Source organism: Martes martes (genome assembly GCF_963455335.1).
Source record: "Martes martes genome assembly, chromosome: 13".
Taxonomy (NCBI): Eukaryota; Metazoa; Chordata; class Mammalia; order Carnivora; family Mustelidae; genus Martes; species Martes martes.
In genome coordinates this window covers 83,752,465-83,780,436 of record NC_137901.1, presented here as the reverse complement: position 1 = coordinate 83,780,436, position 27,972 = coordinate 83,752,465, and the positions used below count along the sequence as shown (strand labels likewise).

General features: G+C 42.1%; 1 protein-coding gene across 1 annotated transcript; it reads left to right on the top strand.

Moving 5' to 3' along the window:
* The first annotated feature begins 561 nt into the window (after positions 1 to 561).
* On the top strand, positions 562 to 27,972 carry TRAFD1 (TRAF-type zinc finger domain containing 1). The gene is made up of 12 exons (XM_080821336.1): positions 562 to 677; positions 3,001 to 3,066; positions 9,015 to 9,150; positions 9,256 to 9,309; positions 12,086 to 12,491; positions 13,342 to 13,548; positions 22,138 to 22,214; positions 23,531 to 23,761; positions 25,404 to 25,524; positions 26,190 to 26,529; positions 26,778 to 26,850; positions 27,051 to 27,972. Exons 2-12 carry the CDS (start codon positions 3,020 to 3,022, stop codon positions 27,108 to 27,110), a joined length of 1,752 nt encoding a protein of 583 aa, XP_080677462.1. The 5' UTR covers positions 562 to 677; positions 3,001 to 3,019; the 3' UTR covers positions 27,111 to 27,972.

Here is a 27,972-nt window from a genome sequence, read left to right as displayed (position 1 = left end):
CACACACACACACATATATTGCTTTACAAATATATACAGTTTGTTGTTGGCAGATTTTTTTTTTTTTTAATTCATGAGTTCGGAGAGTCCATACAGGTAGTAGTAGAGAATATGGGAGTCAAAACTGCGATCCAGCGGCTAAATCTTCTGCAAAAAGCAAAGTGCTCAAATATGGATTAAAGCCTCGCAGAGGTCTTGCATGAGGGCGTTATCACAGCAGTAAGAATGACTAATAAGTATTAATGGCTCATGACAAGAGAACAAATGCTATTAATTATCTTAATATATTAAGCGTATTAGTAATGTTTGTGTGTGTGTTATTCATGTAAATATTATTAGCCCGTGTCAAGGTTAGCCGCTGGGCCCTGAGAACCAGGCTTCCAGCTCAGACCTCAGTTGCTTAACCCAGCTGTGCAAGGGCTGGGACTTTTCAGGGATTCACCCCGGTGGAGCTTGAGGAGCCAATCGGCTCGCATCAGGCGGGGCCCTGGGAGTGACAGCGGTATCATCCAATGGGTTGACAGCTGGGGCCGCCTCTGGCCAATGGGCGCGCTCCTCCGCGGCGGTCGGAAGTGGTGAGGCGGCTCTGGGGGCCGTTGTTCAGTGCGGGGGGCTGAGTGAGGAGGCTCTGTGTCTGCGGCTAGCGGGTTCGCTGCAAGTCCTTGCTGTCGTCCCGGGTGAGTGTAGCGGCGGCTCGAGCCTTGGGAGCCTCATTGCGGTTCGGGAGGAGGCCGGCATCCCCGTGCCTTGGTGTGTGTGGGAGGGGGCTGTGGGTCCCGGGGGTCGCGGCCGTGAGGAGAAAGACGGCCACGCCGCGGCGTCTCCTCAGGCCAGTGGAGGAGGCCGCGCTTTCTCCTCGGGGAACCCGAGTCTCGACAGCCCCCGGCGGCGCCGCCCCTTCGCGGCCTTGGCCAGGGTATCGGGGAAGTGGGCGTCGTCCCGAGCGCGGCTGTGGGCACCGCGCCCCGGGCGGAGCCGGGCTCCAGCCGCGAGCCCCCAGCTTGCGGGGCGGGAGGTGGGGGCGAAAAGGGGCGGTGTCGCGCTGGCTTAGTGCGGGCTCTCGGCTGGGGACTCGGTTCGAGTCCCCACTCCTACCAGCCGTGCGGCGGCTGTCTCCCCAGAATGGGATAAATGGCTTTCACCTGGTAGGGTTCCGGCCTGGAGGCGAGGGTCCTTGTGAAGCGCTTAGCAGTCAGACGGTACATTTTAACCGCTGCTGTTTGCGAAGCTGGTGCCCTCTTCCGCCCCCCACCCCCCACCCCCGAACTCCCCGGAGGAGGGGGCGGTTGGAAACCGCCTCCTGCATCTGGACACGAGGGGGCAGCTGTGCCCGAAACATCTGAGAGGGGCTCCATGTCAGGTTGGAGACTTGAGTTGTAGTGGGGCACTTGCGTGCATTCGCCCCTTTGCTCCGTACAGCGGGCCCTTTGAAGTATCGTCAGTTGTCTGCCTGAGGGGTTTGAGGCCCAGAAAGGTCACATCCCATATCCACTTGGTGGCGGAACCAGAGCTCCACCCTCACAGGGGCCCACTCCCAACTTGGCCTGCCACCCCCAGACCCTTTGCAGCCAGAGGGCAGGCACTTCCCTCACCGGAAGCTCTGGTCTTGGTTTAGTTTCTAGAGCACACCGAGAAACAGACAGCCCTGAGAAAAGTATCCAGGCTTTCCCCTTTTGGGAACGTGATTTATTTTCCTAGATCGGTGGTTCCTATCCTTAGTGTACATTTCTTGTGGGAGCGGTTCTCTTGAGTCCTGTAACTCCCTAATTTAAAACCCTTCTCTGGGGTACCGTTGAGCTAGGACTATAGTCTGATACCCCTTCTGCTGTACACGGTAAGGCCTCGAGTCCTTCCCGTTTTTCGTTACGCTCTTCCAGATCTCCCTTTACTTTCTCTTTCATTGCCTTTTACACCCTCTGCCTGATTGGATTTCCCCCCATTCCCATCCTCTCTTACTTCCTCTTCACACTTCAGGTCTTGGTTTAAATGTCATCTTGTCAGAAAGTTCTCTTACCACCTTTTTCTAAAGTAGATTCCCTTCATCTCCGTTTGTCTATGTACTTTTCCATCAAAATACATTAAGATATCCGCTAATTTGTTTATTTTTTCCTCTGTCACTAAGTTGATCTGTTATGGACACTTTACTTCTTTAGTTTGTGAAGTAGTCTTAGTGCCGGTGTGGCATACAGGGTCTCAATTAACATGTTGAATGAATATATGCTTTGAAAAGTGAGTTCATTCGGAAATGTCACAACCATTTAAGAGCCCTTTGGGGGCAGTATTTAAGACCATTTTTGTGTCATAGCAAAGAATAGTGGTAGGGAAATTGCCAGCACTTTGCTCTCTGCACTGACATTTTGTTTAAAAAGAAGAAAAAACTTTACAGTGCATGAACCTGGCAGACACTTTCAGCTAAGGATCAACGTTAACATCATCTGTAATAATAAAACTTGACATCATGTACTTTCTGATATAATGCACTGAGATGAGCACGACATCAGTTTTGTGGTATTCTTGCTAAAAAAGTATTAATCATGAGAAAACACTGAACAGACTCAAACTACACTTAACACGATTTTGAAAGATGAAGAAAAACTGAAGTATCCTAAATCAGAGGATAAAGGAGAAATAACTATATTTGATGTGTCTTGAACCAGGAAAAGGAAATTAGTGGAATGATTCATGAATATGATTTATAGATGAGTTATTAACATTGTATTAGTATTATTTCCCCACATTTGATAATTTTACTGTGGTTATTTATGATGTATTGGGTTAAGGGCCTAACAGGAGTTGTTTGTGGTGCTTTTACTTGTCAAATTACTTTAAAATGAAAATTAAAAAATAGGGTAAAATATAAATGTATTGGGTATTAAATAAAATACTTTAATGTACTGGTATTGGTAACATTTTCTGTGTAGTTGTTTTTTGTTTTTGTGTTCTGAATGTCATCCTAAAAGCAGAAATGAAATTGAAAGTTTACACTTTTCTCCTTTGTAGTTTTCAGAAAGAACTAAAGATGGCTGAATTTCTAGATGACCAGGACACTCAACTGTGTGACAATTGGTAAGAAATTAAATCTAAGAAATGTTGGAATGAGAACAAACTGGTTTCTGTAAAAGGTTGGTTTATTTATTGGCGGGTTAAATTCGTTACCATATAACATGGAAATATATGGGACTAAAAAGCCTTTTTAACAATTTTATGTAACATTGCGTGTTTTAGTGATGGGATAAGATGGTAGGTTCAGGGGAGCCTGGGTGGCTCAGTGGGTTAAAGCCTCTGCCTTCGGCTCCGGTCATGATCTCAGGGTCCTGGATTGGGCCCCAGATCGGGCTCTCTGCTTGGCGGGGAGCCTGCTTCCCCGTCTCTCTCTGCCTGCCTCTCTACCTACTTGTGATCTCTGTTTGTCAAATTAAAAAAAAAAAAAAAAGATGGTAGGTTCAGGTAGCATAGAGAACTGAGGAGAGTGATGTGATGGAGCTGGGAGTCTGGAGCTCTGGTACCTGCCTTTAGTTAATGACTTGTCCAGTCACCCCACTGACTGTTTTGGGCCTCACTTTTCTGATGTATAAATAAGCAGATATAATTTTGGTCTTTCTGGAAAATATAATACATTTTTATTTATCTTTTAAAATTTATTTTTTTTAAGTAGGCTCCACGTCAAACATGGGTCTTGAACTCATGATCCTGAGATCAAGCGTCCCATGCTCTGTGACTGAGCCTGCCAGGTGCTCCTTATCATAGTTTTTTTTAAAGAAGATACAAAAAATATACAATGTTTGGATTAGATGCATGCTTTTCAAAATGTTACAAAGATTTCCCCATGTGGCTACAGTGGCTGTCCTGTGGGTGATTGGGAGCAAGTTTAGTGAGGTTGGTTCTACATCTAGCATTGAAAGAGTAGTACAGCCAGAGCCACTCAAATATTTTTATAAAGGATTTTGCTGAAGGAATGTTCCACTGCTTTAAAAGTCAAAACAAAACAAAACAAAAACTCTAGTTAAAGTCTTTTGGCAGTCTTGCTTAATCATTATCATTTCATGATCAGAACTGTTTGTGAAGACTTGGATGTTAAGCTTTCTATTTTGGTGTGTTTAACCCACGTGAGTGACAGGAAAGGGCAACTCTTTCTTGCTGAAATGAAACTTAGGATGCAGCTAATAATTTCCTGAGAGTTTGGTATTTTGGTAATGTACAAGCACTCTATGGAAGGATAAAAAAGCAAAGCAGAACTGACTGTGCTATGTTTAACTTACTAAATTGTGGTAGAAGGAAAGAGATGTTGAAGAAGGAAAATACTTTGACTCAGATTGCTGGAAAATTTGAGCCAGATAACAGTTATTATTTTTTTTTTTGTTTTTTTTCTTTTTATTAGGCTTTCAGCAGAATTAGGATATAATCAGAGCAACTGATTGCAATATTCTTTACCTGAACAGATTTAAGATTTCATTTCTAAGAGCATGTCTTGCATTATAGGGTATTTTTTCCTACTCTGCCACTATCACTTTCTGCCAATTTAAAAGCTATTTTAGCTCTGTTTGTGTTTTATATGTGCTATTACTGGTACAAAATAATCAGTGATGCAGGTAATCACAAGAAAACATTGTGATTGTGTAAAAAACCAGACTAATGGCAATGTCATCAATTAAGATACTCTTATTTTATCAGTTCTCCAATTTGAAGGAGTCTCAAGGCCAGGACAATATATAAATAACTATGCTAAGGGAGTTAAAAAAAAAAAAAAAAAGGTAAGTTAATGGAAAGCTAATGAAAACAGGGTTATTCAAAGCCAAAGCAATTTATTTAAAGAAAAAGGATTAGCATGGAAGGGTAACTAAGCCAGCACAGACCTCCCATCTCAGTAACCCTGTTTAAATTCTAGGTTTAAAATTCTTGTTTTTAAAGCCATATTTCTTTTCTTTCTTTTTTTTTTAAAGATTTAATTTATTTATTTGACAGAGATTGCAAGTAGGCAGAGAGGCAGGGAGAGATAGAGGTGGGGGAAGCAGGCTCCTTGCTGAGCAGAGAGCCCGATGCGGGGCTTGATCCCAGACCCTGGGATCATGACCTGAGCCGAAGGCAGAGGCTTAACCCACTGAGCCACCCAGGCGCCCCTTTAAAGCCATATTTCTATTGTTCCCTAAGAAAAGGTAAACTTCAAAATGTGAGTGCCCGGGGTGCCAGCGTGGCTCAGTTTAGTCAACTCTTGATCTTGGGGTCATGAGTTCAAGCCCCACATTGGGCATAGAGTTTACTAAAAATAAAAAAATAAATAATAAAAAAATTTAAAAAGGGAAGGGGTACCTGGCTGTCTCAGTCAGTAGAGCATGTGACTCCTAACCTAAGGGTTGTGAGTTAAAGCCCCATATTGGGCATGGAGTCTATTTAAAAAAAGTAACAATAAAAAAAAAGAAATTTGGGGCACCTGGGTGGCTCAGTGGGTTAAGGCCTCTGCCTTCGGCTCAGGTCATGGTCCCGGGATCCTGGGATGGAGCCCCGCATCAGGCTCTCTGCTCAGCGGGGAGCCTGCTTCCCCCTGTTCATCTGCCTGCCTCTCTGTCTACTTGTGATCTGTCTCTCTCTCTCTCTGTCAAATAAATAAATAAAATCTTAAAAAAAAAAAGAAATTTGGGGCATCGGCTAGCTCTGTCAGAGTGTGCAACTCTTGATCTCAGGTCATAAGTTCAAGTCCCATTTTGGGCATGGAGCCTACTTAAAAAAAAATGAGCTGCCATTAGATCCACTGGGCCAGTGAAAGGAGGAGTTTGTTGTTATTGAAGATGTTTTTGCATGTCATCTCTCTTCTCTGTGGGGGAGAGTGTGGTTCTAAGGAATAGGAACTTCAATGTTAGAAAGTTTTGACTTATAAAGGTGCCTGGTTGGGGCACCTGGGTGGCTCAGTGGGTTAAGTCTCTGCCTTCTGCTCATTGTCATGAGGGTCATGATCTGAGTCATAGGATCAAGCCCCAATCTGGGCTCTCTGCTCAGCAGGGAGCCTGCTTCCCCACCCCCCTCTCTGTCTGCCTCTCTGCCTACTTGTGATCTCTGTCAAATAAATAAATGAAATCTTAAAAAAAAAAAAGGTTTTGTTTTTTAAAAAATTTTAATTTATTTGACAGAGACAGTGAGAGAGGGAATACAAACAGAGGGAGTTGGAGAGGGAGAAGCAGGGAGCCGGATGCAGGGATTGATCTCGGGACTGTGGGATCACGACCTGAGCCTAAGGCAGCCACTTAAATGACTGAGCCACCCAGGAGCCCTGTTTTAAACATTTTTAATGATTTTTAAAAAGATCTTATTTACTTATGTACTTCTCAGAGAGAGAGAGCACAAGCAGGCAGAGTGGCAGGCAGAGGCAGAGAAGCAGGCTCCCCGATGAGCAAGGAGCCCGATGCGGGACTCGATCCCAGGATGCTGGGATCATGACCTGAGCCGAAGGCAGTGGCCTAAACAACTGAGCCACCCAGGCATCCCTAATGATTTTTTTAAACTGTTTTACGACCCTAATGAAAATCTTCATAATTTTAAGAGTGAGATTACCTGGTTAAAGACTACTATGGTCCTAGAAACACATTTTCAGCCTATTTTTAAGCAGTTTACAGTACCACTGGTAACATAATAGAACACTAGTTTCACAACATCTTTAACAGTGGAACTTACTAACTTTAATTTTTGTTAATTTACTAGGTTTAGATCATAACTTTGATTTATAGCCCCTGTATATTTTTCCTTCATTTAAAGAAAATAAAATAATTACTTTAAAACCATTGGTTTCCTCAGAAAGCTAGGAATTTTGGAGAAATAGGGGGAGTTAAATCTTTCAAGATATTGGTAGTTTCCCTCTTTATCCCGTTGAGATTTCTTCCCATCTCACAGTTGATTGTTCTTCTGTGCATAAGAGCTTCCTTGATAGTTTTACCGTTGGGTGGAAATAAATTTGCATTTATTTGGTGTCTTGGTCTTTCAGACTGGAGTATGACTTAGCTGGAGGCACATCAGTCATCCTACTTTGAAATGTTTCTTACACTATGTATGAAGATGAAAACTCTAAGAGAGAAATAAGCTATCTACAATTTAGTGTGGAAGAGAGTTCCTATAGTATTTAGCTTTGTAGGCTAAATAAAATATTTAAAGATTGTGTAATTATCTGTATTGATTCTGTTCAGTATTTTATTCTGAAATTTTATTCTAGGTGACATACTTATAGACTCTATCTTTATTTTTAATTTAAATTCAGCTAATTAACATGTAGTGTGTTATTAGTTTCAGAAGTAGAGGTCAGTGATTCATCAGTCTTATATAATACCCAGTGCTCATTACATCATGTGCCCTCCTTCATGCCCACCTCACCCCCAGCGCCCTCCCCTCCAGCAACCCTCAGTTTGTTTCCTGTGATTGAGAGTCTCTTATGGTTTGTCTCCCTCTCTGATTTTGTCTTGTTTTATTTTCCCTCTCTTCCCCCATGATCCTTGGTTTTGTTTCTTAAATTTAACATAGGAGTGAGATCATATGATAATTGTCTTTCCTGATTGTCTTATTTTGCTTAGCATAATACCCTTAAGTTCCATCAACATCATTGAAATGGCAAGATTTCATTTTTGATGGCTAAATAGTATTCCATTGTATGTATGTATGTGTGTGTGTGTGTGTGTGTGTGTGTATATATATATATATATATATATACACACCACATCTTCTTTATCCATTCATCTTTTTTTAAAAGTAATCTCTACACCCAACATGGGGCTTGAACTCAAAACCCCAGGACCAAGAATCACAAACTGTACTGACTGAGCAAGCCAGGTACCCCTAGATACATCCCTTATTCTTTTTTTCTTTACTTTTAATTAAGTAGGCTCCATGCCCAACATGGGGCTTGAACTCAGGATGCTGAGATAAAGCATCGCATGCTTTACCAACTGAGCCAGGCAGGTAACCTTAGACAGTCTTTTTTTTTTTTTTTTTTAAAGATTTTATTTACTTGACACAGAGACAGACAGAGATCACAAGTAGGCAGAGAGGCAGGCAGAGAGGGGGAAGCAGGCTCCCTGCTGGGCAGAGAGCCTGATGTGGGACTCGATCCCAGGACCCTGAGATCATGACCTGAGCTGAAGGCAGAGGCTTAACCCACTGAGCCACCCAGGTGCCCCCCAGACAGTCTTTAAATGCAATCTTTACCTAGACTAAAATTGGAGTTTTCTAATGGTCATATCCAAATCACTGAAAGTAAAGACTGAATATTTCTCTTCTTGAAGTGTACATAAAGCACTCTTGTTAAATTTAAATGATCTTACTCTCTCACTTAAGACTGTCATTTTCGTCCCTTTTCTGTAACTTAGAGATAATTGAATTGGATTCCTTAAAGATAATGGCAAAGTGAGTGAAGAGACAGCTTTGGGGGAAAGGATTCAGGACTTCACTTTTTTTGTACAGTTCTGCAGTGAAGTTATACCCACAGAACCAGAGCATGTTCCTGACTAGTATCTAGCCTGCTTTGAAAGGCATGTGGGACATAAAGGGAGACATGTTCCCCACCGACTATCTCAATGCTGGCATCTGCTTGTTTGACTTTTAGTGGAATAAAATCTAATGAGGTTAAACCTACCTCAGACCCAGAGTGAAAATAATTGGTAGGCTGTTTTTGTTTTTTTAAAACAATCCTGGAGTGTATCATTGTGTTTTGGGTCATGGATGGTTTTAGAAAAGCCTGGTTTATTTCTTGGCATCTGGCTTCATGTTGCTGGTTGTGATTAGCTCTGACATCTAGAAAGTGAGGCTGAGCTTGTAGAAGTAGTACATAGCACGGATAATTCATTGTTGCACAGAAGACTCAAAACCTTTGGAAGTTAATCCTTGAAAAGCTGGGGTGTAATAATCATAAGAGTTTACAGACTAGATTTACTAAAGAGAAGTAACAAAGACTGAAGATCTGAAAAGCAGATTTTCATGTGATATCACTGTGCATAGATTAGCCAGTAATGCTTGCCTTTTCCTTTGATCTGTTTCCATAGCAAAAAAGAAATTCCTGTGTTTAATTTTACCATCCATGAGATCCACTGTCAAAGGAACATTGGTATGTGTCCTATCTGCAAGGAACCATTTCCCAAATCTGACATGGAGAGTCACATGGCGACAGAACATTGTCAGGTAAACCACGAAGTACTCAAATGTTTATAAATACTTGCTATTTTGCAATAGCAAGTGATCATGTTGTCACAAAGCCAATTTACTGTTTGTCACTTCTTATCATAGGTGACCTGCAAATGTAATAAGAAGTTGGAGAAGAGGCAGTTAAAGAAGCATGAGGTTAGTTTCCCTGCACCATGAAGAGCGTGAGTTACCTTGGGGCCAATATTACTGAGATTACTGAGCTACATGCAGAGCAGAAAACCAGTCTGAGTCTTGGTTCTCTACCAGCTCCACAAACACTGTTGCTTAAAGTGTATTTGAGGCTTTGACTTTTTGCTGCCAGATTCAGCTGTGTGACTATTAAAGCCCTTGCTCAGGTCTCAGAGCGTTACTCTTTGGAACTGAGTCTGTCATTTCTGCTGGGGTTTAGCTGACACCCTCAGTCAGCGCCAAACCAAGCCTGGGCTTGCCAGTGTGGTATAACCACCTTAGTACGGGCCTGCCTAACATCTTGTAATTTCCTTTTGACTTCTTGATAACTTGGGTAACATGCTGTTTATACCCAAAGAAATTCCTCAGAGTGCATTTCATGAGATAGAACATAGTATCAATTGGTCCCTAGTTGAAATAAAACTGTTTGCCATAGTGAATGAACGTTGTTTTTGTGAATGAGCATATGAATTCACCAGTTAAAAAGATCCCCTATTTAGTTGGTCACATAGTGGGTATACATAAGTAAAAATTTACCAAGGTATGCACTTATTAGTACATTTCATTCTGTGTGCCTAAAATGACAATTTATAACTTAAAAAGGTAATTCATAATGATTGTAGAAAAATTGGAAAATGTAAGAAGAAAACAATAACTATTCATAATTCCACAGCACAGAATTAAACATCTTATAAGTACTTTGGCACTCTTACTAGTTTTTCTAAGCATCTGACCTATGTTGTACTAGGGCTCACCAGCGGTGGGTGGGGGGAGTTATGATTGAGGTCACATTAACAATAATGAGTATTTCTCTGGTTCTAATATTTACCTGCTTTATAAAACAACCTCCAGTTAGCTCTCCTGTCTTCTATCCTCTTCACTCTGGCTATTTCTGGGGGTAACATGGTAATATATCAGTCATTATAAAGGTACAAGTACAAAGTATTTCCTAACGTTCCTGCAAGTTAGACCAAGATAGGTGTAGACCAGAGATTAACTAAACAATTTTTTTAAATTCTCTTTAAAAAAATAGTTTATACTTTATTTGGTGCTTTGGTGAGTTATTAACACATTTTAGGGTTGTTAAAGTACTTACTACATTATCTGGTATGTGCCAGCAATATTTTACTCTTGGCTGAGTACTTTTTTTTTTTAGCTGTTGAGTAACTTTAAATCAGTGACATTTTTCTAATCTTTCTGCATCAGTATTATAGCCACATGGTATATAATTTTAAAGTCACAAAAGCAGGTATGTAAAAATTGTCTCTTCCATTCCTCTTACCTAGGCCCTCTTTAATCATTTTCTTGTGCTTTCTATAAGAGATAGTTCATGCATACACAAGTTACGCTAAAAGTGTTTAAAGTAGCATTTAGGGGGCGCCTGGGTGGCTCAGTGGGTTAAGCCACTGCCTTCGGCTCGGGTCATGTTCTCAGGGTCCTGGGATCTAGTCCCGCATCGGGCTCTCCGCTCAGCAGGGAGCCTGCTTCCCTTCCTCTCTCTGCCTGCCTCTCTGCCTACTTGTGATATTTCTGTCAAATAAATAAATAAAATCTTTTAAAAAAAAATAAAAAAATATAAAGTAGCATTTAGGATAGAACTTGGGTTTAATTTGTATGAAAAGAAATTTTTGTTCTTTGGCACAGTGGTTGTAAAGTATGTAAACTTTTGAAGTGATGTTATTTTGAAGTTCTGAGTTAAAGTTCCCAGGTTTGGAATGTGTATATCAGAGTAACATGATTTTATCTTTTTAATTTTCTGGTGTTTTAGTTACAATTTCAAATTAAGTTTCATAAATTTTTTTTCTTTCTTTTTTTTTTTCTTTTTTTTCTTTTTTTAAAGATTTTGTTTATTTCTCAGAGAGGGGCAGGCAGAGGGAGAAGCAGACTCTGTTGAGTAAGGAGCCCCATGCAGGACTCGATTCTAGGACCCTGGGATCATGACCTGAGCCAAAGGCAGATGCTTAACCAACTGAGCCACCCAGGTGTCCCAGTTTTATAAAAGTTTTATCCTTCATCTGCTGAGTACTTATACTCTTGGGATCATCTTTGTTGGTAATTCCTGGTTTATTTGGTCAATTTAAAGCCAGTGCTGTGTATAAATATGCAGGTTAGAAATATCAGTGTTTTTCTAAAGGACAGCCTCTATTCCTCATTACCAGGTACTTAAGACAGGTTGGAGTAATAAGGGGAAATTGGGCTGGAGTTTTGACAAATGTACTTGAATTGCTGTGCTTTTGCTGTTTGCTCTTGCCCAAGAGCTGGCTGACTTTGGGTTACTTGGGTTACTTTGTAATGTGTGCACAAAATGATGATAGGGTGGCTGAGTGAGTAGATTCCTTCTCAGAGTTTCTTTCGTCTTGTAGAACCAGGTGACAGGGACAGAGGGAAGCAATGACTTTTTTTTAAGATTATTTATTTATTTGACAGAGATTACAAGTAGGCAGAAAGGCAGGCAGAGAGAGGGTGGGGGGAGCAGGCTCCCCGGTGAGCAGAGAGCCTGATTTGGGGCTCAATCTTAGGATCCTGAGATCATGACCTGAGCCGAAGGCATAGGCTTTAACCCACTGAGCTAGCCAGGCACCCCGAAGCCGTGACTCTTAAATGCATAGAAAACCATGGCAGGCAAAGCTAGGTTTGGAAGAGAATACTGAAGTAATAAATATTTTTGCCTTTCCTTTCCCTGTATTAAAACATAGCCTCTTTTAGATCAGCATATTAACTGCCTTATTACTCTGTGTTACAGGAGACTGAGTGTCCTCTGCGGCTTGCCCTTTGCCAGCATTGTGATTTGGAACTTTCTGTTCTCAAACTGAAGGACCATGAAGATTACTGTGGTGCCCGGACGGAGTTATGTGGCAGTTGTGGGCGCAATGTCCTGGTGAAAGATCTGAAGACTCATCCTGATGTTTGTGGAAGAGATGGGGAGGAAAAGAGAGATGAGGTTGCCATGCCTCCTAATGCATATGATGAGTCCTGGGGTCAAGATGGCATCTGGATTGCATCCCAGCTCCTCAGGCAAATTGAGGCTCTGGACCCCCCTATGAGGATACCCCGAAGACCCCTGAGAGCCTATGAATCAGACGTTTTCCATAGTAGAACTTCCAACCAAAGGAACATGACAGCCCAGTTTCCAATTCAGAATAATCTGTGTAAGTTGTGTTTGGATTAGAAAACTGGAATGGTATCAAAATCTCAGGACAAATGGGAACAGGGCTTTGAGGGCAAATAGATCTTAATAATAAAACCTAATTATAGTTAGGTAGTCTTTCTAATACTACCTAACTATAGATTGGAAATAACCTCTTTGCTATTGAATTACCACTAGATTATAGCTAGTGTTGATGATGACAGTGACATCCTGTTAATCGCTAGTATTTACTGAGTATACAGTATGTGCTTCAGGCATTCGTAAAGTGCTTAATATGTATTAAATGATTTAGTTCTCACAGGCATTCTTAGGTAAGGGGTAGAGCTGGGACTTGAATTCAGGCAATCTGGCTTCATGCTTCAAACTATTTTGCTATAGTGCAGAAATACATGAAAAATGTTTAGCACAGTACTTGTCTCATAGTTACAGCTCAGTAATTTGGGGTATTAATAAGATAATTAGAATAATAATGGAGGCTTTATCACAGCAGACTTAATGTTTGGAGTTCTAGGAAGACAGGAGGACCAAGCCTCTTTTGTTCCTGCACAATGCCTGTAAACCTTGAATATTTGCTAAGCATGGACATGAGGTAGCAGCATCTCCAATTTTTTTTTTTTTTTTAAGATTTATTTTAAAGTGTGGGTGCACATGAGTGGGACGGGCAGAGGGAGAGTGAGAGAATTTCAAGCAGATTCCACGTTGAGCATGGAGCTTGACACAGGGCTCGATCTCATGACCCTGAGTTTGGAATCTGAGCAGAAGTCAAGAGTCAGATGCTTAACTGACTGAGCCACCCAGGCACCCCTCTAATGTATCTTGAGTACTGGTTATTTATTTATTTTTTCTTCCAGTGGAAGAGCAAGAAAGGCAGGAAAGGAATAGAACCCGACAGCCCCCAAAAGAGGGTGGTGAAGATAGTGCAAACTTGGACTTCATGTTGGCCCTAAGTCTGCAAAATGAAGGGCAGGCCCGAAGTGTGGCAGAGCAAGACTTCTGGAGGGCTGTATGTGGTACAGACCAGTCCCTTGAAGGTTCCAATGCTCTCAATGACATGAAGGGTAGGTTTGTTTATTCTGTACTAGCCTCTGTCTCTACAGGTTTTTTAACTGTTATACTACGTAATTTATATAAAATCGAGAGTTGTTCATGAGATTAGATTTGCCTTTTTTGTTTTGCTTTTCCCAACTTTTTACTCTTAAAAAATGTCAGAATAGTACAGTGAATGTCTGTATACCCCTTGTTTATATTTGCAAATTTTAGTATTTTCCATTTATTTTATATATTTTTATTTCTACCCCTGAACTATTTGAGAATAAGTTGCAGACATTACATTTTATCCCTGAGTACTTTAGCATGTATCTTAAGAACAAGGTATTATATATAAATAAAATACACATATTACTCAGAAAACGTAACAAGTTCCCTACTTATACACAATATCCTTTGGAGCTTATTTGTTTTCAAAATCTGGGATTACACATTATGTTCTTTTTAGGTTAATTTCGTTTAGGCCCTTACCCCCAATCCCCTTTTCTTTTCCTTTTAGTACATTGGTACTTTGAAGAGTCCAGAATAGTTGTTTTGCAGAATATTTCTTTCTCGATTTAGATTTGTCTGTTTTCTCACGTTTAGATTCAAGTAACACAGCTGTGGCAGAATTCCTACATTGGTAATGTGTCTCAAGAAGTCAATTTATCCTATTCATTAAAATGAGATCTATCAGATACCTCCCTTATATGGGTGGCTTTTCCCTTTATAATACCTAGATTCAGGTTGTTATTTTGAGATTGTGGAGGAATGAGATATTTACAGTCTTTTATTTAGCAGTTTTTTGTATTCACTAATGTTTCTTGCTTGAATCAGATATAACTCGTGATTGTACATTGGTAATTTTTCTGTTTTTATCCTTTGTTCTGAATTATTTATTCTATAAAGAGCTTTGCTCCCCTCCCTGTCTCATTTAAAAACTATTCTGTGGAGCCTAGCTGGCTGCCTGTCTCTGTGACCTTTCACCTCAGGGTCACGAGTTTGAGCCCCATGTTGGGTGTAGGAATTACTAAAAACCAAATTTAAAAAAAAAGGGGGGGCGCCAGGGTGGTCCAGTTGTTAAGCATCTGCCTTCGGCTCAGGTCATGTGGATCGAACCCTGCATCGGGCTCTCTGCTCGGCAGGAAGCCTGGTTATCCCTCTCCCTCTCCCACTCCCCCTGCTTGTGTTCCCTCTTTTGCTGTCTTTCTCTGTCAAATCTTAAAACAACAACAACAACAAAAAACATTAAATCTTTTTGGTATTATCAGACTCCTAGATTAAAACTAGGTTTTTAAAAATAGAAGTTGGATTGTGTTTGGTGAACCACCCCTTTGAGTCTCTTGTTTGGAGAACAGTATATTTGAGGGATGCGTGTCCTGCATATTTAAAATGCTGGAAGGGAACCTGGGTGGCTTAGTTGGTTAAGTGTCTGCCTTCAGCTCAGGTCATAATCTCAGGGTCCTGGGATTAGGCCCCACTCCTGCTCAGTGGGGAGCCAGCTTCTTTCTCCCTCTGCCTCTCTCCCACCCCAGCTCATGCTCCCTTTCTCTCTCTCCCTCTCTAATAAATTAATTTTATTTCATTTTATTTTATTTTTTTAAAAGATTTTATTTATTTATTTGACAGACAGAGATCACAAGTAGGCAGAGAGGCAGGCAGAGACAGAGGGGAAGCAGGCTCCCTGCTGAGCAGAGAGCCCGGTTTGGGGCTCTATCCCAGGACCCCGGGAACATGACCTGAGCCAAAGGCAGAGACTTAACCCGCTGAGCCACTTTTTTTTTTTTTTTTTTTTTTAAATAAAATACTATAGTTGTAAGAGGTTTTTGGGACCTAAACTTAAGCAGCTGTCAGCTATGAGTCAGTCTTTCTTTCTTTCTTTGGATTTTGTTTATTTGAGAGAGCAAGCACGTGCAGTGGGGAGGGGCAGAAAGAGGGAGAGGCAGACTCCGATGAGCAGGGAGCCTGATGGGAGCCTTGATACCAGGACCCTGGGATCATGACCCAAGCCAAACATAGATGTGTCACTGACTGAGCCACCCAGGCTCCCAGCTATGAGTTTTATGTCGTTAAGTGAAAAAAATGACTGCAAAAACAGTAGGATAATTCTTAACGTTTTATTGATTTAGATAAAATAGAATTGGTCCTAGTTAAAAGAGGTAAATGGTAAGAGTGTTACACAGCTTGCTTAAAAGAGGTAAATGGTAGGGTTAATATTAACTTGGATAGTTAATGACATTTTGCCTTTTTAAAAATGTATTTTCTGGGGCACCTCTGTGGCTCAGTGGGTTAAGCCTCTGCCTTTGGCTCAGGTCATGATCTCAGGGTCCTGGGATTGAGCCCAGCTTCGGACTCTCTGCTCAGCAGGGAGCCCGCTTCCCCCTTTCTCTCTGCCTCCCTCTCTGCCTTCTTTTGAGCTCTCTCCGTCAAATGAAATCTTTAAAAAGTATTGTCTTAATTATAAGTTATATTAATGTGAAAAATAGTAAGTATACATGTAAAATGTTTTTGTTTTTGAGAGTGGTGTGGGAGGGGTAGATGAAGAGGGAGAGAATCTTAAGCAGATCCCACCTAGCACAGAGCCCGATCAGGGACTCGATCTCATAACCTTGAGATCATGACCTGAGCCGAAACCAAGAGTCAGTTTGCTTAACCAGCTGAGCTAGTCAGGTGCTCCAAATGTTTTGTTTCTATAACCTACTCTAGACTGTAGCTGGTTAACATGTTAATTCAAAGACTGAATAAAGGGTAAGTCTGTGGCTCCTGAGAGGATTATGTCCCTATTGGTTCACAAAACACTATTTTAGGCTATATTTTCTTAAGAAAATGCTTTTTGTAGTGTAGAGGATTTTTAAAAATTAATTAACTTTATTTTTAAATTTTTATTTATTTATTTGACAGACAGATCACAGGTAGGCAGAGAGAGAGAGAGAAGCAGACTCTCCGCTCAGCAGAGAGCCCAATGCGGGGCTTGATCCCAGGACCCCGGGACCACAACCCAAGCCGAAGGCAGAGGCCTTAACCCACTGATCTACCCAGGCACCTTGTTTTGTTTTTGTTTTGTTTTTAGTTGAAGTATAGTTAACATATTAAATTTGTTTCAGGTGTACAGCATAGTGATGCAACAATTATATACATTATGAAATGCTTACCACAATAAGTGTATTGCAGTGTTATTAAGTATATTTCCTGAGCTGTACTTTCTATACCCTTGAGTAGAGGATATTTATTTTATTTTATTTTTTTTTAGGATTTTATTTATCTATTTGACAGAAAGATCACAAGTAGACAGAGAGGCAGACAGAACGGGAGGGAGGAAACAGGCCCCCTGCTGAGCAGAGAGCCGTATGCGGGGCTCGATCCCAGGACCCTGAGATCATGACCTGAGCCCAAGGCAGAGGCTTAACCCACTGAGCCACCCAGGCACCCTGAGTAGGGAATATTTAAAAACAATTTGCGGGGCCCCTGGGTGGCTCAGTTGGTTAAGTGTCTGCCTTTGGCTTGGGTCATGGTCCCGGGGTCCTGGGATTGAGCACCGTGCCAGGCTCCCTGCTCAGCTTCTCCCTTTCCTCTGCTACTCCCCATGCTTATGTTTTTTTTTTTTTTTAAAGATTTTATTTATTTGACAGAGATCACAAGTAGGCAGAGAGGCAGGCAGAGAGAGAGGAGAAAGCAGGCTCTCCACGGAGCAGAGAGCCCGATTCGGGGCTCGATCCCAGGACCCTGGGATCATGACCCGAGCTGAAGGCAGAGGCTTTAACCCACTGAGCCACCCAGGTGCCCCCATGCTTATGTTCTCTTGCTCACTCTCAAATAAATCTTCAAAAAAAATTTTTGCATCTGTAATAAAAATGATTGTGTACAAATTAAATAGGTGAATTATATGGTATATAAGTTATATCCAAATAAATTTGTTAAAGAGGTAAAAATCATAAAAACTAAGATTGTAAAAGAAAGCGTAAGTCTCTAACAGGAGACTTATCAGTGGTTGAGGTTCTCCCCAGAGGTTACCACTTTCAGCAGGTAATTAGGTAGCCTTATATTTTTTTGGACAGAAAAGGATGTGACTATGTAATATGATGAAATTGTTTAAAAGCTGGTTTATTAGACTTCCTGCATTTTGGAGAGCAGAGCAAGGCTTGTCAATGTATTGTTTGGCTTTGAATTCTTATGTCTAGGTTGGTAACCCTTTATGGAATGTTGGTAGATGGATTCTCCCCTTTATTACCTTGAATCTGTTTTTTACATAATAGTTCCTGCTTCTTTCCCTTTGGAAAATGCACTAGCCCCGAAGAAAGCATTTCCAAAGTCTTTTAATGTGAGTCAGTCTCCTTATCACCCTTTCAGACTTTTCTTTCATGGTGCTAAAGAAAGTAAAATGCAGTAGCATTGTAGTGACAGGTGAAGACTGGGTTCAGTGTATTTTCCTTTATTTTTTCCTTTCTTTCTTTTTTTTTTTTTTTTTTTATAAAGATTTTATTTATTTATTTGTCAGAGAGAGAGAGGGAGAGAGAGCGAACGAGCACAGGCAGGCAGAGGGGCAGGCAGAGGCAGAGGGAGAAGCAGGCTCCCCGCCGAGCAAGGAGCCCGATGCGGGACTCGATCCCAGGACGCTGGGATCATGACCTGAGCCGAAGGCAGCTGCCCAACCAACTGAGCCACCCAGGCGTCCCTATTTTTTCCTTTCTTGATCATACCTTGGATTGTTTTATTAACTTTTGTTTGCTTGTTTGATTCCATTTTTCCTCTCTACTGGTTTGGAATTTATATTCTCTGTCCCTATTCTTGTGATGGTTGCCTTGGAAATTTCAACATCTTTGTATAATTTAACAAAGATTAAAATTAATCAACCTTATCATACTTACCCCAATCAGTACAGGAACTTTAGAATTAGCATCTTTCCTTTATGACTTAAACTACTAATGTGGTAAGTTAGTGTTCTCACTTGTTTTCTTTTTAGCACCATGATAGAGGTATTTCTTGTTTTATATACTCATCGTATTTATTACGTGTTTACAGTTTTCTTTGCTCACCCATTCTTCCTTGTTTCCCAGAACTTCTTTCTAGGATAAAGTTCTTCCTAAGGCATATTCTTTGGAAGTTCTGTTGAAAGTATCTGTTGATTGTAAATTCTCTATTTTAGTCTGAAAATCTTACTTTTTCTTATGTGGTAGTTTCTCTATCACACAGGTCAAGATTGGCAATTATTTTGTCTTAATTCTTTGAAGATACTCTAATTTTTGGCTATAGAGAGGTCATCCGTTAGTGTTATTATTTCTCTATAGGTACTTTGTCTTTTCCCTTTGGCTGATTTTAAGATCTTTTTGTCTTTGAGGGTCTGCAGTTTCCCTGTGATTTCTCTGGCTTTAAATTTCTTGGGATTTGCTGACTTTCCTGATTTGTAAATTTAGTATTTTTCATCTATGTGGAAAAGTGTCATCGTTATTTCTTTGATTATTGCTTGTTTTCCTTTTTAAATTTTTCCTTTAAGATTTTATTTATTTGCGGGGTGCCTGGGTGGCTCAGTGGGTTAAAGCCTCTGCCTTTGGCTCGGGTCATGGTCCCAGGGTCCTGGGATCGAGCCCCGCATCAGGCTCTCTGCTTGGTAGGGAGCCTGCTTCCCCATCTCTCTTCTGCCTGCCTCTCTGCTTACTTGTGATCTGTCAAATAAAATCTTAAAAAAAAAAATTTTTTTTTATTTGTTTGAGAGAGAATGAGCTGGTTGGGGGGTCATGGAGGGAGGGGCAGAGGGAGAGAGCAGCTGACTCCCCGCTGAGTAGGGATCCCAGAACAGGGCTCAATCCCAGGACCCCGAGATCATGACCTGAGCTGAAGGCAGATGCCTAACCAACTGACCCACCCAGGTGCCCCTGTCTTGCATCCTTTGTAGTTTTTTTGTTTTTAAAGATTTTGTTTTTTTATTTGAGAGAGTGTGAGCGGGTGTGAGTGCAACTGGTGGCATGGGGGCAGGAGGCGACTGGAGGGGTAGAGGGAGAGAGAGAATCTCAAACTCCCCAGTGAGCACCAAGCCTGATGCAGGACTTGATCTCACAACCTTGAGATTAGGACCTGAGCCAAAATCAAGAGTCTAACACTTAACAACTGAAGCCACCCAGGCTTCTCCTATATGTGTTAGATTTTGCTCTATCCTCTGTTTCTTATATTTTCCATTGCTTTTTCCTCTGGGGTGAATTCTGGGTAATTAAGTGTCATTTTCTAATCTATTGTTCAATATATCCATTGAGGTTTTCACTTCAGTGATTAATAAGTTTTCATTTATTGTAGTTCTATTTGATTGTTTTTTTTCTTCAGTGTGCCTCATCATGTTTTAAATCTTTTTTTTTTTCCAAGATTTTATTTATTTATTTGAAAGTGAGAGAACATGAATAGAGGGAGGGCAGAGGGAGAGGGAGAAGTGGACTCCTTGCTGAGCAGGGAGCCCGATTTGGGGCTTGATCCCAAGACCCTGAGATCATGACCTGAGCTGAAGGCAGATGCTTTAACCAGCTGAGCTACCCAGGCACCCCTTAAATAATCCCTTATAGGAGCACCTGGGTAGCTGAGATGGTTGAGCGTCCGACTGTTTTGGCTCAGGTCACGATCTCATGGGTCATGAAATTGAGCCCTGTGTGGGCTCCATGCTCAGGAGGAAGTCTGCTTGAGGATTCTCTCGCTCTGCCCCTGCTCATGTGCTTACGGGCATTCTCTTCTCTCAAATCGTTTTTTTTTTTTTTTTTTTTTTTAAGGTTTTATTTGTCAGAGAGCATGCACAAGCAGGGGGAGCAGCAGGCAGAGGGAGAAGCAGGCTCCCTGCTGAGTAAGGAGCCCAATGTGGGACTCGATCCCAGGACTCTGGGATCATGACCTGATCTTACAAAAGGCTTTTTTTTTTTTTTTTTTTTTTTTTTTTAAATCTGGGGTAGTCCTAATCTAATTCCTTTTTAAACATGTCTTTAAAGATTTTAGATATATTTCCATATACTACAGAAAAATAAGTATATCTAAAATCTTTTTTGCTGTTTCTTTCTGCTGACTGTTATGGTGGCTTGCTGCTTCCTTTATATGTGGGTTTTTGTTGTTTTATTTTGTTTTCAACTTTTTTCCTAAAGATTTTATTATTTGAGAGAGAGGGTACCTGTGAGCACAAGGAGGGAAGAGGGAGAGAGACAGAGGGAGAAGCAGACTCCCTGCTGAGCAAGGAGCCTGATGTAGGGCTCGGTTCTACGACCCTGAGATCATGACCTGAGCTAAAGTCAGATGCTTATCCAACTAAACCACTCAGGTGCCCCTGTTTTTAATATTTTTTTAACATTTATTTTAGAGAGCATGTAAGTGGCGGGGAGGGGCTGAAAGGGGTGGGAGAGAGAGACTGACTCCCAAGCTGACTCTTTGCTGAGCTGAGAGCCTAATGCAGGGCTTGATCTCATGACCTAAGAGATCATGACCTGAGCCAAAACCAAGAGTTGGACACCCAACCTACTGAGCCACCCACGTGCCCACTCCGTGTGTGTTTTAACATTAAACTTCTGATGTGTTCCTTAGAGTATTTATATATGCTTCTGGTAGGTATGTAGGGATACTCCTGACTGGGATAATTTTATCTTTTTAGTTTTTAAAAGATTTATTTAAGTGAGCCGGTTGGTGGGAGCAGGTGGGGATATGGCAGAGGGGGGCAGAGAGAGAAGAATCTTAAACAGACACTGTGCTGACACTGTGCTGAGTGCTGAGCCTGATATGGGCTCCATTTCGTGACCCTGAGATCATTCGCAACCCTCAGATCATGTACGACCTGAGCGGACACCAAGGGTCGGACACCCAACAGACTTCACTGCACCACCCAGGTGCCCCTGGGACAATTTTAAATTGAATTTTTGGTATGCTTGGACTTCTAAAAATTATAAACATGAATTTATGTAAAAATATTAGAATTTATGTAAAAAATGTAAATTCTAGACTCAAACCCGTGTAAAGGCCAAACTCTAGCTACTCTTCCACGGTAACGACTTTTTCCTCCTACCCAGAGTGAAGACCTAGGTAGGTGAGTTTTCTTAACTCTTCTCATTGTTTACCCTCTAGTTGTTTAGCAGTCTTACTGAGATGGCTCTTTGGGGAATCCTGGATTTAAAATTACTCTTACTTATTTGCTCTCATATGTTACTTTTGTTTTGCGTCTTTCTTGGTATTTTGTACTGGGAGAGTTTTTAAGGATATCTGTCTACCAGTCGTAAGTGAGCCTCAACTTCTTGATCTGTAAAATGAGGGTAATGGAGGTTCTCTTTTAATAAGTTTTCTGAGGATGGAAATAATGTACAGAAGTTTTTAGATTAGTGCCTGGGGTTAGTACACATTTACATTCTTCCTTAATTAAGGTAGTGGTTAAGCTACTACTTTACTTTGCTCAGGAAATGGTGACATGTAAATCTCTTTTTTCATACTGGAAGTTTTCCTTAGAGTTTGTCTCTTAGAAGTCTCCTTTTGGAGGAGTTACAGCCCCACAAATTGCTACATCTAAGAAAAGTCAAAGGAAGTCTGACTTTTATATAAAACCTTACAAGTGGGATAAAAGGTTAAATCAAGTTTGTTTTTGTTCATTGAGTCTGACTGTATGGCCTGATACCTAGGTGCAGCTGACCAGACCATGTTGCCTTGTGAATTTTGTGAGGAGCTCTACCCAGAGGAACTGCTGATTGACCATCAGGTGTGTTTAATTATGTGAGGAATGTGTGCAGGCAATAGTTGGTGCTATAGGCCCCATGAGTTTGAGCCACTATTTTAATACACCTGTGGCAGGAGGTAGCAACTGTGTTTCTTACCATGGTGTGACCTAAGGGTATGAGAACTCAGCCTTGTTCCATCTTGTAAAAAAGTAATGTTCATTCCAGCAGACCCCCTTTCTCTCCCCATACTATGGTGACAAGTGTACATCTCCACCGACCAGCTTATTCTGGTGTCATCTCATGCCCCATTTTGATTTATCGGAGATGTACTGAAGTCCTTGCAGTTCCCTGGAGGGGTTAAGGATCTTTTTTGCACTTTACTTTTTCTGCCTACAAGATGTGTGGCCATTCACCCCTGCTTCCTTAACACCCTATAACACAGACCCTTACTTGTAGACTTGGTTCTGACATGACTTTCAGGAAATCATCCTAAGGGATCTTCTGAAGACAAGGTCAGAGGTCCCACTTGTGTCCTTCTCAAAAGTCCTTTGCCCACTTCTCTTTTAGCCTATCACTCCATGGTGTGGTCTCCTGATCCCCTGTTGGTCTGCACCACCAGGCTGAGTTCCTTGAGAAGGTTCTGTTTTCCTAGCTAATGAATCTTTAAGTACATGGTATATGAAAGGTGTCTTATGCTTTTTGAATGATTGAAAGTGCTCGAGGCATTTAGGAATGATAAGAGAATAGCCTTTGTGTTTGAGGATTACCTGGTGGAGGGAACCACTCTTCCCCCTCAACACTGTTGCTCTCTGGTTTGGTTTGGCCTCGTGTGGCGTTTCCATAACTATTAAATAATCCCTGTGCTCTGGGTGGAACATACATTCCCCCCTAAGTGGAATAATACAGTATTTGAATATATCTACTTTTTTGGTTTTGGAACAGCATAAGAAAACCTATTAATAGGGATAACAGCCTCCTTTTACTTAATGGCTATGGAAGAATTTGAATCTTCTCAATTTAAGAAGAATAAACACAAGGGCTCCTGTCTGGCTTAGTTGGTGGAGCATGTGACTCTTAATCTCAGGGTTCTAAGTTCCATCCCCATGTTGGGTGAGATTACTTAAAAATAAAATCCTTAAAAAAAGAAATCATAATCACATGAATACAGTAAAAAAATTTAAAACAGTGTTTAAAATAAAAGTAGAGTGTTCTATTTGCCCTAACCCTTTTTAGTCTCTCTCCCTATTAAGGATTATTAACATTTGTGACTTTTAGACAATGTTTAGGAATGTAGTGTTTTCCTTAACGCCTGCCTCTTTTTTTTTTTTAACTTTTTTTTTTTTTTTTTTTGAGACAGACAAGCTGTAATCCTTCCTGTGCCTTACCTGCACTTAGTGTGGGCAGCACTTCCCCCAAAGGGGTGGAAGACCCTGATGTCATCTTCCAAAAGTTTTTGCAGCAGGCTGCGAGTAACCAGTTAGACTCTTTGATGGGTCTGAGCAATTCACCCCCTGTGGAGGATAGCATCATCATCCCATGTGAATTCTGTGGGGTACAGCTGGAGGAGGAGGTGCTTTTCCATCACCAGGTAAGAGTCCGCAGAGGACCAGTCGGCTTCATTCCATGCAGATCCTCTGAATGAACCTAAGGCTTTCAGAACTGAGAATGCTTCTTTAGCTTTTAAGTTTCATGCATACCTGACCTGGCTACTAGCCATGCCCTGTTTTGTGGACTGAGGTGTATACTGCTTCACGCTTTTAGGCTTTCTCTACCTCTGTCAACCATAATGTCATTAGCTGAGGACCAAGCAGCCAGGACTCCATTTAAGCAGGCATCCAGGACCTGGCAAAAGGACTTGTTTTTATTTTTATTTTTATCATTTTAGAGGGTGGGAGAGCATGTGTGGGAGGGGAGGGGAGGAGGAGCAGAAAGAGAATCTTAAGCAGGCTCCACTCTCAGCGTGGAGCCTGAATTAGGGCTCAGTCTCACAACCCTGAGATCATGACCTGAGCCAAAACCAAAAGTTAGACTCTTTATTTATTTATCAGAGAGAGTGAGCACAGGCAGACAGAGTGGCAGGCAGAGGCAGAGGGAGAAGCAGGCTCCCTGCTGAGCAAGGAGCCCTATGTGGGACTCGATCAGAGGACGCTGGGATCATGACCTGAGCTGAAGGCAGCCGCTCAACCAACTGAGCCACCCAGGCGTCCCCAAAATTTAGACTCTTAACTGACTGAGCCACCCAGACACCCCATGCCGAAAGGATTTTGATGAGAGTTTCCCTGAGGTCACTGACAAGCATTTTATTTTATTTTATTTATTTATTTTTAAAGATTTTATTTATTTGTTTGACAGACAAAGATCACAGGTAGGCAGAGAAGCAGGCAGAAGGGAAGCAGGCTCTGCTGAGCAGAGAGCCTAATGTGGGGCTCGATCCCAGGACCCTGGGTTCACGACCTGAGCCGAAGGCAGAGGCGTTAACCCACTGAGCCACCCAGGCGCCCCCAAACATGTTATTTTTGACCAGGCACGTTCTTCCTGTTCTGGTGGCATTTGAGTCCTGCATTCCCGGATACCTAGAGGTCTGGTTCTGGCTTTATCTTTACAGATAGGTCCTGTCCCCTCACTGGGGATATCTGTAAATGAAGGAGTTAGATTAGACAGTCTGAAGCTCTTTTTTAGCTTTGCAGTCTAGAATTCCAACCTGTTGGTAAAAAAAAATAAATAAATTTTCTGCCTAGGCTTGTTTGTTATGAGGAGCTAATACTGAGGGTATGTTCAGGGTCTTTTCTGTAGTTGATCCCATATACCTCTTGCTAGAACATCACACATTTCTGTAGGAATTCTGCTTTTGGATCAAGCAGTAGACAAGTACTGCTTGTTACCTCTGAGGGGAGACTCTGAAATTAGCAACCATGCAAATGCTGTTATTAAAGTATTGACATGCTTTCTGGGTTCTTAAGACCAGCCCTTCCTTCTTCCTGGCACAGTCAGAGTGCTGCTTTCGGTGGCTTGGGCACTAACGGGAATGACTGTGCCATTCCATATGTGTTTCCTCTTAGTCCCAGGCCCTTCCTGACAGTGGTTGTCAAAGTCATGTCTGTCTCCTCCCTTTCCCCACAAGGTCTGTTTACCCAGCCTGCTGTTCCTTCCTTTCCTCCAGCTGCTCCCTTTCATAGTTATTCATAGGAATAACTCAATCCTAAGGAACTAATTCTCGTTTTTCTTGTTAGGACCAGTGTGACCAACGCCCAGCCACAGCAAACAACCATGTGACAGAGGGGATTCCTAGACAGGATTTCCAGCCTCCAGAGACCTCACCAGAGCTGCCCAAGAGGCGTGTCAGACACCAGGGTATTAGCCAGGGCTGAGCCAAGGCCACAGGTCTGCTGCTGGCTCAGGCCTGCTTACCACTTCTCATCTGCTACTCTAATTTGGGGGTTACCTAAATTCTGAATTACCAAGCACAGTAGGATCTCATTGGGGACACTTTGAGGCTACTTGTGGTCCCATGTTAGACTAAGCTGTCTGGAGTGTATTATAGGGTAATGGCTTTGGGGACAGCCATGAGGCATGCTTGTCAGTGCTTATTCAGCTGCAGGTCTCTTGTCTGTGCAGTCAGTGCATAATTTGGTGATAATTTTCAGACCTTACTATGTCTGCCCTGGGTCCCTGCTTCTAGTTGAACTATGTTTTGGGTACTCAAATTTATTAGTAATATTATTTAGAAGCCTCATGAATAGGCAGGTAAGCTGTATTTGAAACCTAACCACTACAAAGCCAATTAGAAATTATTTTTTGAGATTTGCTGGCACATCGTGGTTCAATACTTAGGAGACTGTATTTGAGGACTCAGGTAATAAGTTTGGACAAGGTTTTGTTCCCAGCCTTGTCCTGGAGATGTGGGTCTCAACACTAAGGCAGTCTTTTACCCTGATTCCTATTATTCCTGCCCCAGATCCAGCACTAATGGCAAGAGGAGATTTTTCTCTAAAGCTCGTGCTTTTTTCTCTTCTCAGGAGACTTGTCTTCTGGTTACATGGATGATATCAAGCAGGAAACAGCTAAAGGGCCCACCTACCCTCTTCCCCCCAATAGACCCATTAACAATATGACAGCAACTTGTAACCGATTGTCAACATCCACATCAGGCCCCAGACCTGGGTGCCAGCCTAGCCCTCCTCGAATACTGAAGCTCAACAACTTAGAGAGCCAGGATGGCCGGGCACGCAATCGAAACAGCCATAATGCGGCTATGGCCAGCGGACACGTTCCAGTGATTCACCCAGTGCGAAGTCTCTACCCAGAAAACCTTGTACCCACCTTCTCTCGTGGGCCTTCAGGGAGATACGGAGTAAGGTAAGAATCAGTAGCCCAGGAGTGGAGCTTGGGAGTAGCTCAGTAGAACATAGTGGGAAAATGGACTTTGTGTGTATTGTGACCTGATTCCAAAGCATTCTTTCGTTTTCTGTGGGTTTTTCATTGTTCGTTTGTTTTGTCTGCTGACGGAAAGTTGCTTTTGTCTGGTTCCAGTGGTTTCTGTTCGGAGTTTCTGACTTCCGTTCAGCGATAATCTCAGAAACTAGTTTCCAATCCTTCTCTTTCAGTGGTAGGAGTGAAGGTGGCAGGAACTCGCGGGTCACCTCCACAGCTGCTAACTACCGAAACAGAACTGCAAAGGTAATTGGGGATCCAGTCAGTGATGCTCAGTGAGGACTCACAAATGGGTGGGACTGGTATGGTTCTTGGAGTCAGAAGAGGTGGGCATCGGGCAATGGATGAGGTTTCCATAGAAGTTTGACATTCCTAGGGCTCTAAAGGAGGACGACTGCTTTTTCACTTCCTCCTTTCTACTTCGATTGTGTTCTCTTGTTCAACAGGCAAAATCCCCCAAGCAACAGGGAGCTGGGGATGCAGAGGAGGAAGAGGAGGAAGAGTAATGGTGTCTCAGAGAACCTGCACAGTGGTTCCATCTTCTCTGCACAGCAGCACTTGCCACGGTTCAGGCCCCACCTCTTGGGCTCTGTGGGCAGGGGAGATTTTACAGATTTTAACTTTTTCTAGGTTATGGCCATTTTGTGTCTTTTGAGATTGTGCTGTGGGAGTTTGAGGGTTTGGGGGAGGGTTAGCAGGGAGGCTGTTGAGAAATGTTTCACCTCTAGCTACTGCCTTTTGGCTGTGCAGGAATACAAGTTACAGCCTCTCAACCCACCAGGGCTCCATCTTTTGACATACTGTTGCCACTGCTTCTTGGTGCTGTGTAGTCCTGGTGGGAAGAGGAGAGAGAGGGTTCTGGAAACCTGGTACTCACCAGTGAAGTGATTCTCTTCTCTGTTGGGGCCTCAATTTGGGAACTTTTAGGTATCCTCTCCTGTGTACTGTCCCTCCCCACTCTAGAATTTGGGCCTCTGGTGTGTATGGAGGCACTTTGGTAAAGTGTTCAGGCCAGTTGCAATATATGTTAGGAACAAGGCTTTGGAGATGATTTGAGCTAGAGGAGGGTGCACTAGAGGCTTTGTTTTAATCTGCTTCTTTGGCATTTGGTGTAACTGCCTTCTCTTTCTGGTGGGGAGCCTGACTCCTTTGTCTTTACTGTCTTCTGATGGAGAAGGCTGGGGGCTCCCTGTTGCCACCAGAGCCATGCTGGACTCTGCTTGGATCAGGACTGAGGCCTAAGTTCATGGCTTGCTCTGAAAACCAAGTATCAGAGCCCCCATCCCCTCTTTTTATTTCACTACTACTACTACTACTACTACTACTACTATTAACATACTTGTAATAGAAATAAAGTTTGTACTTGGA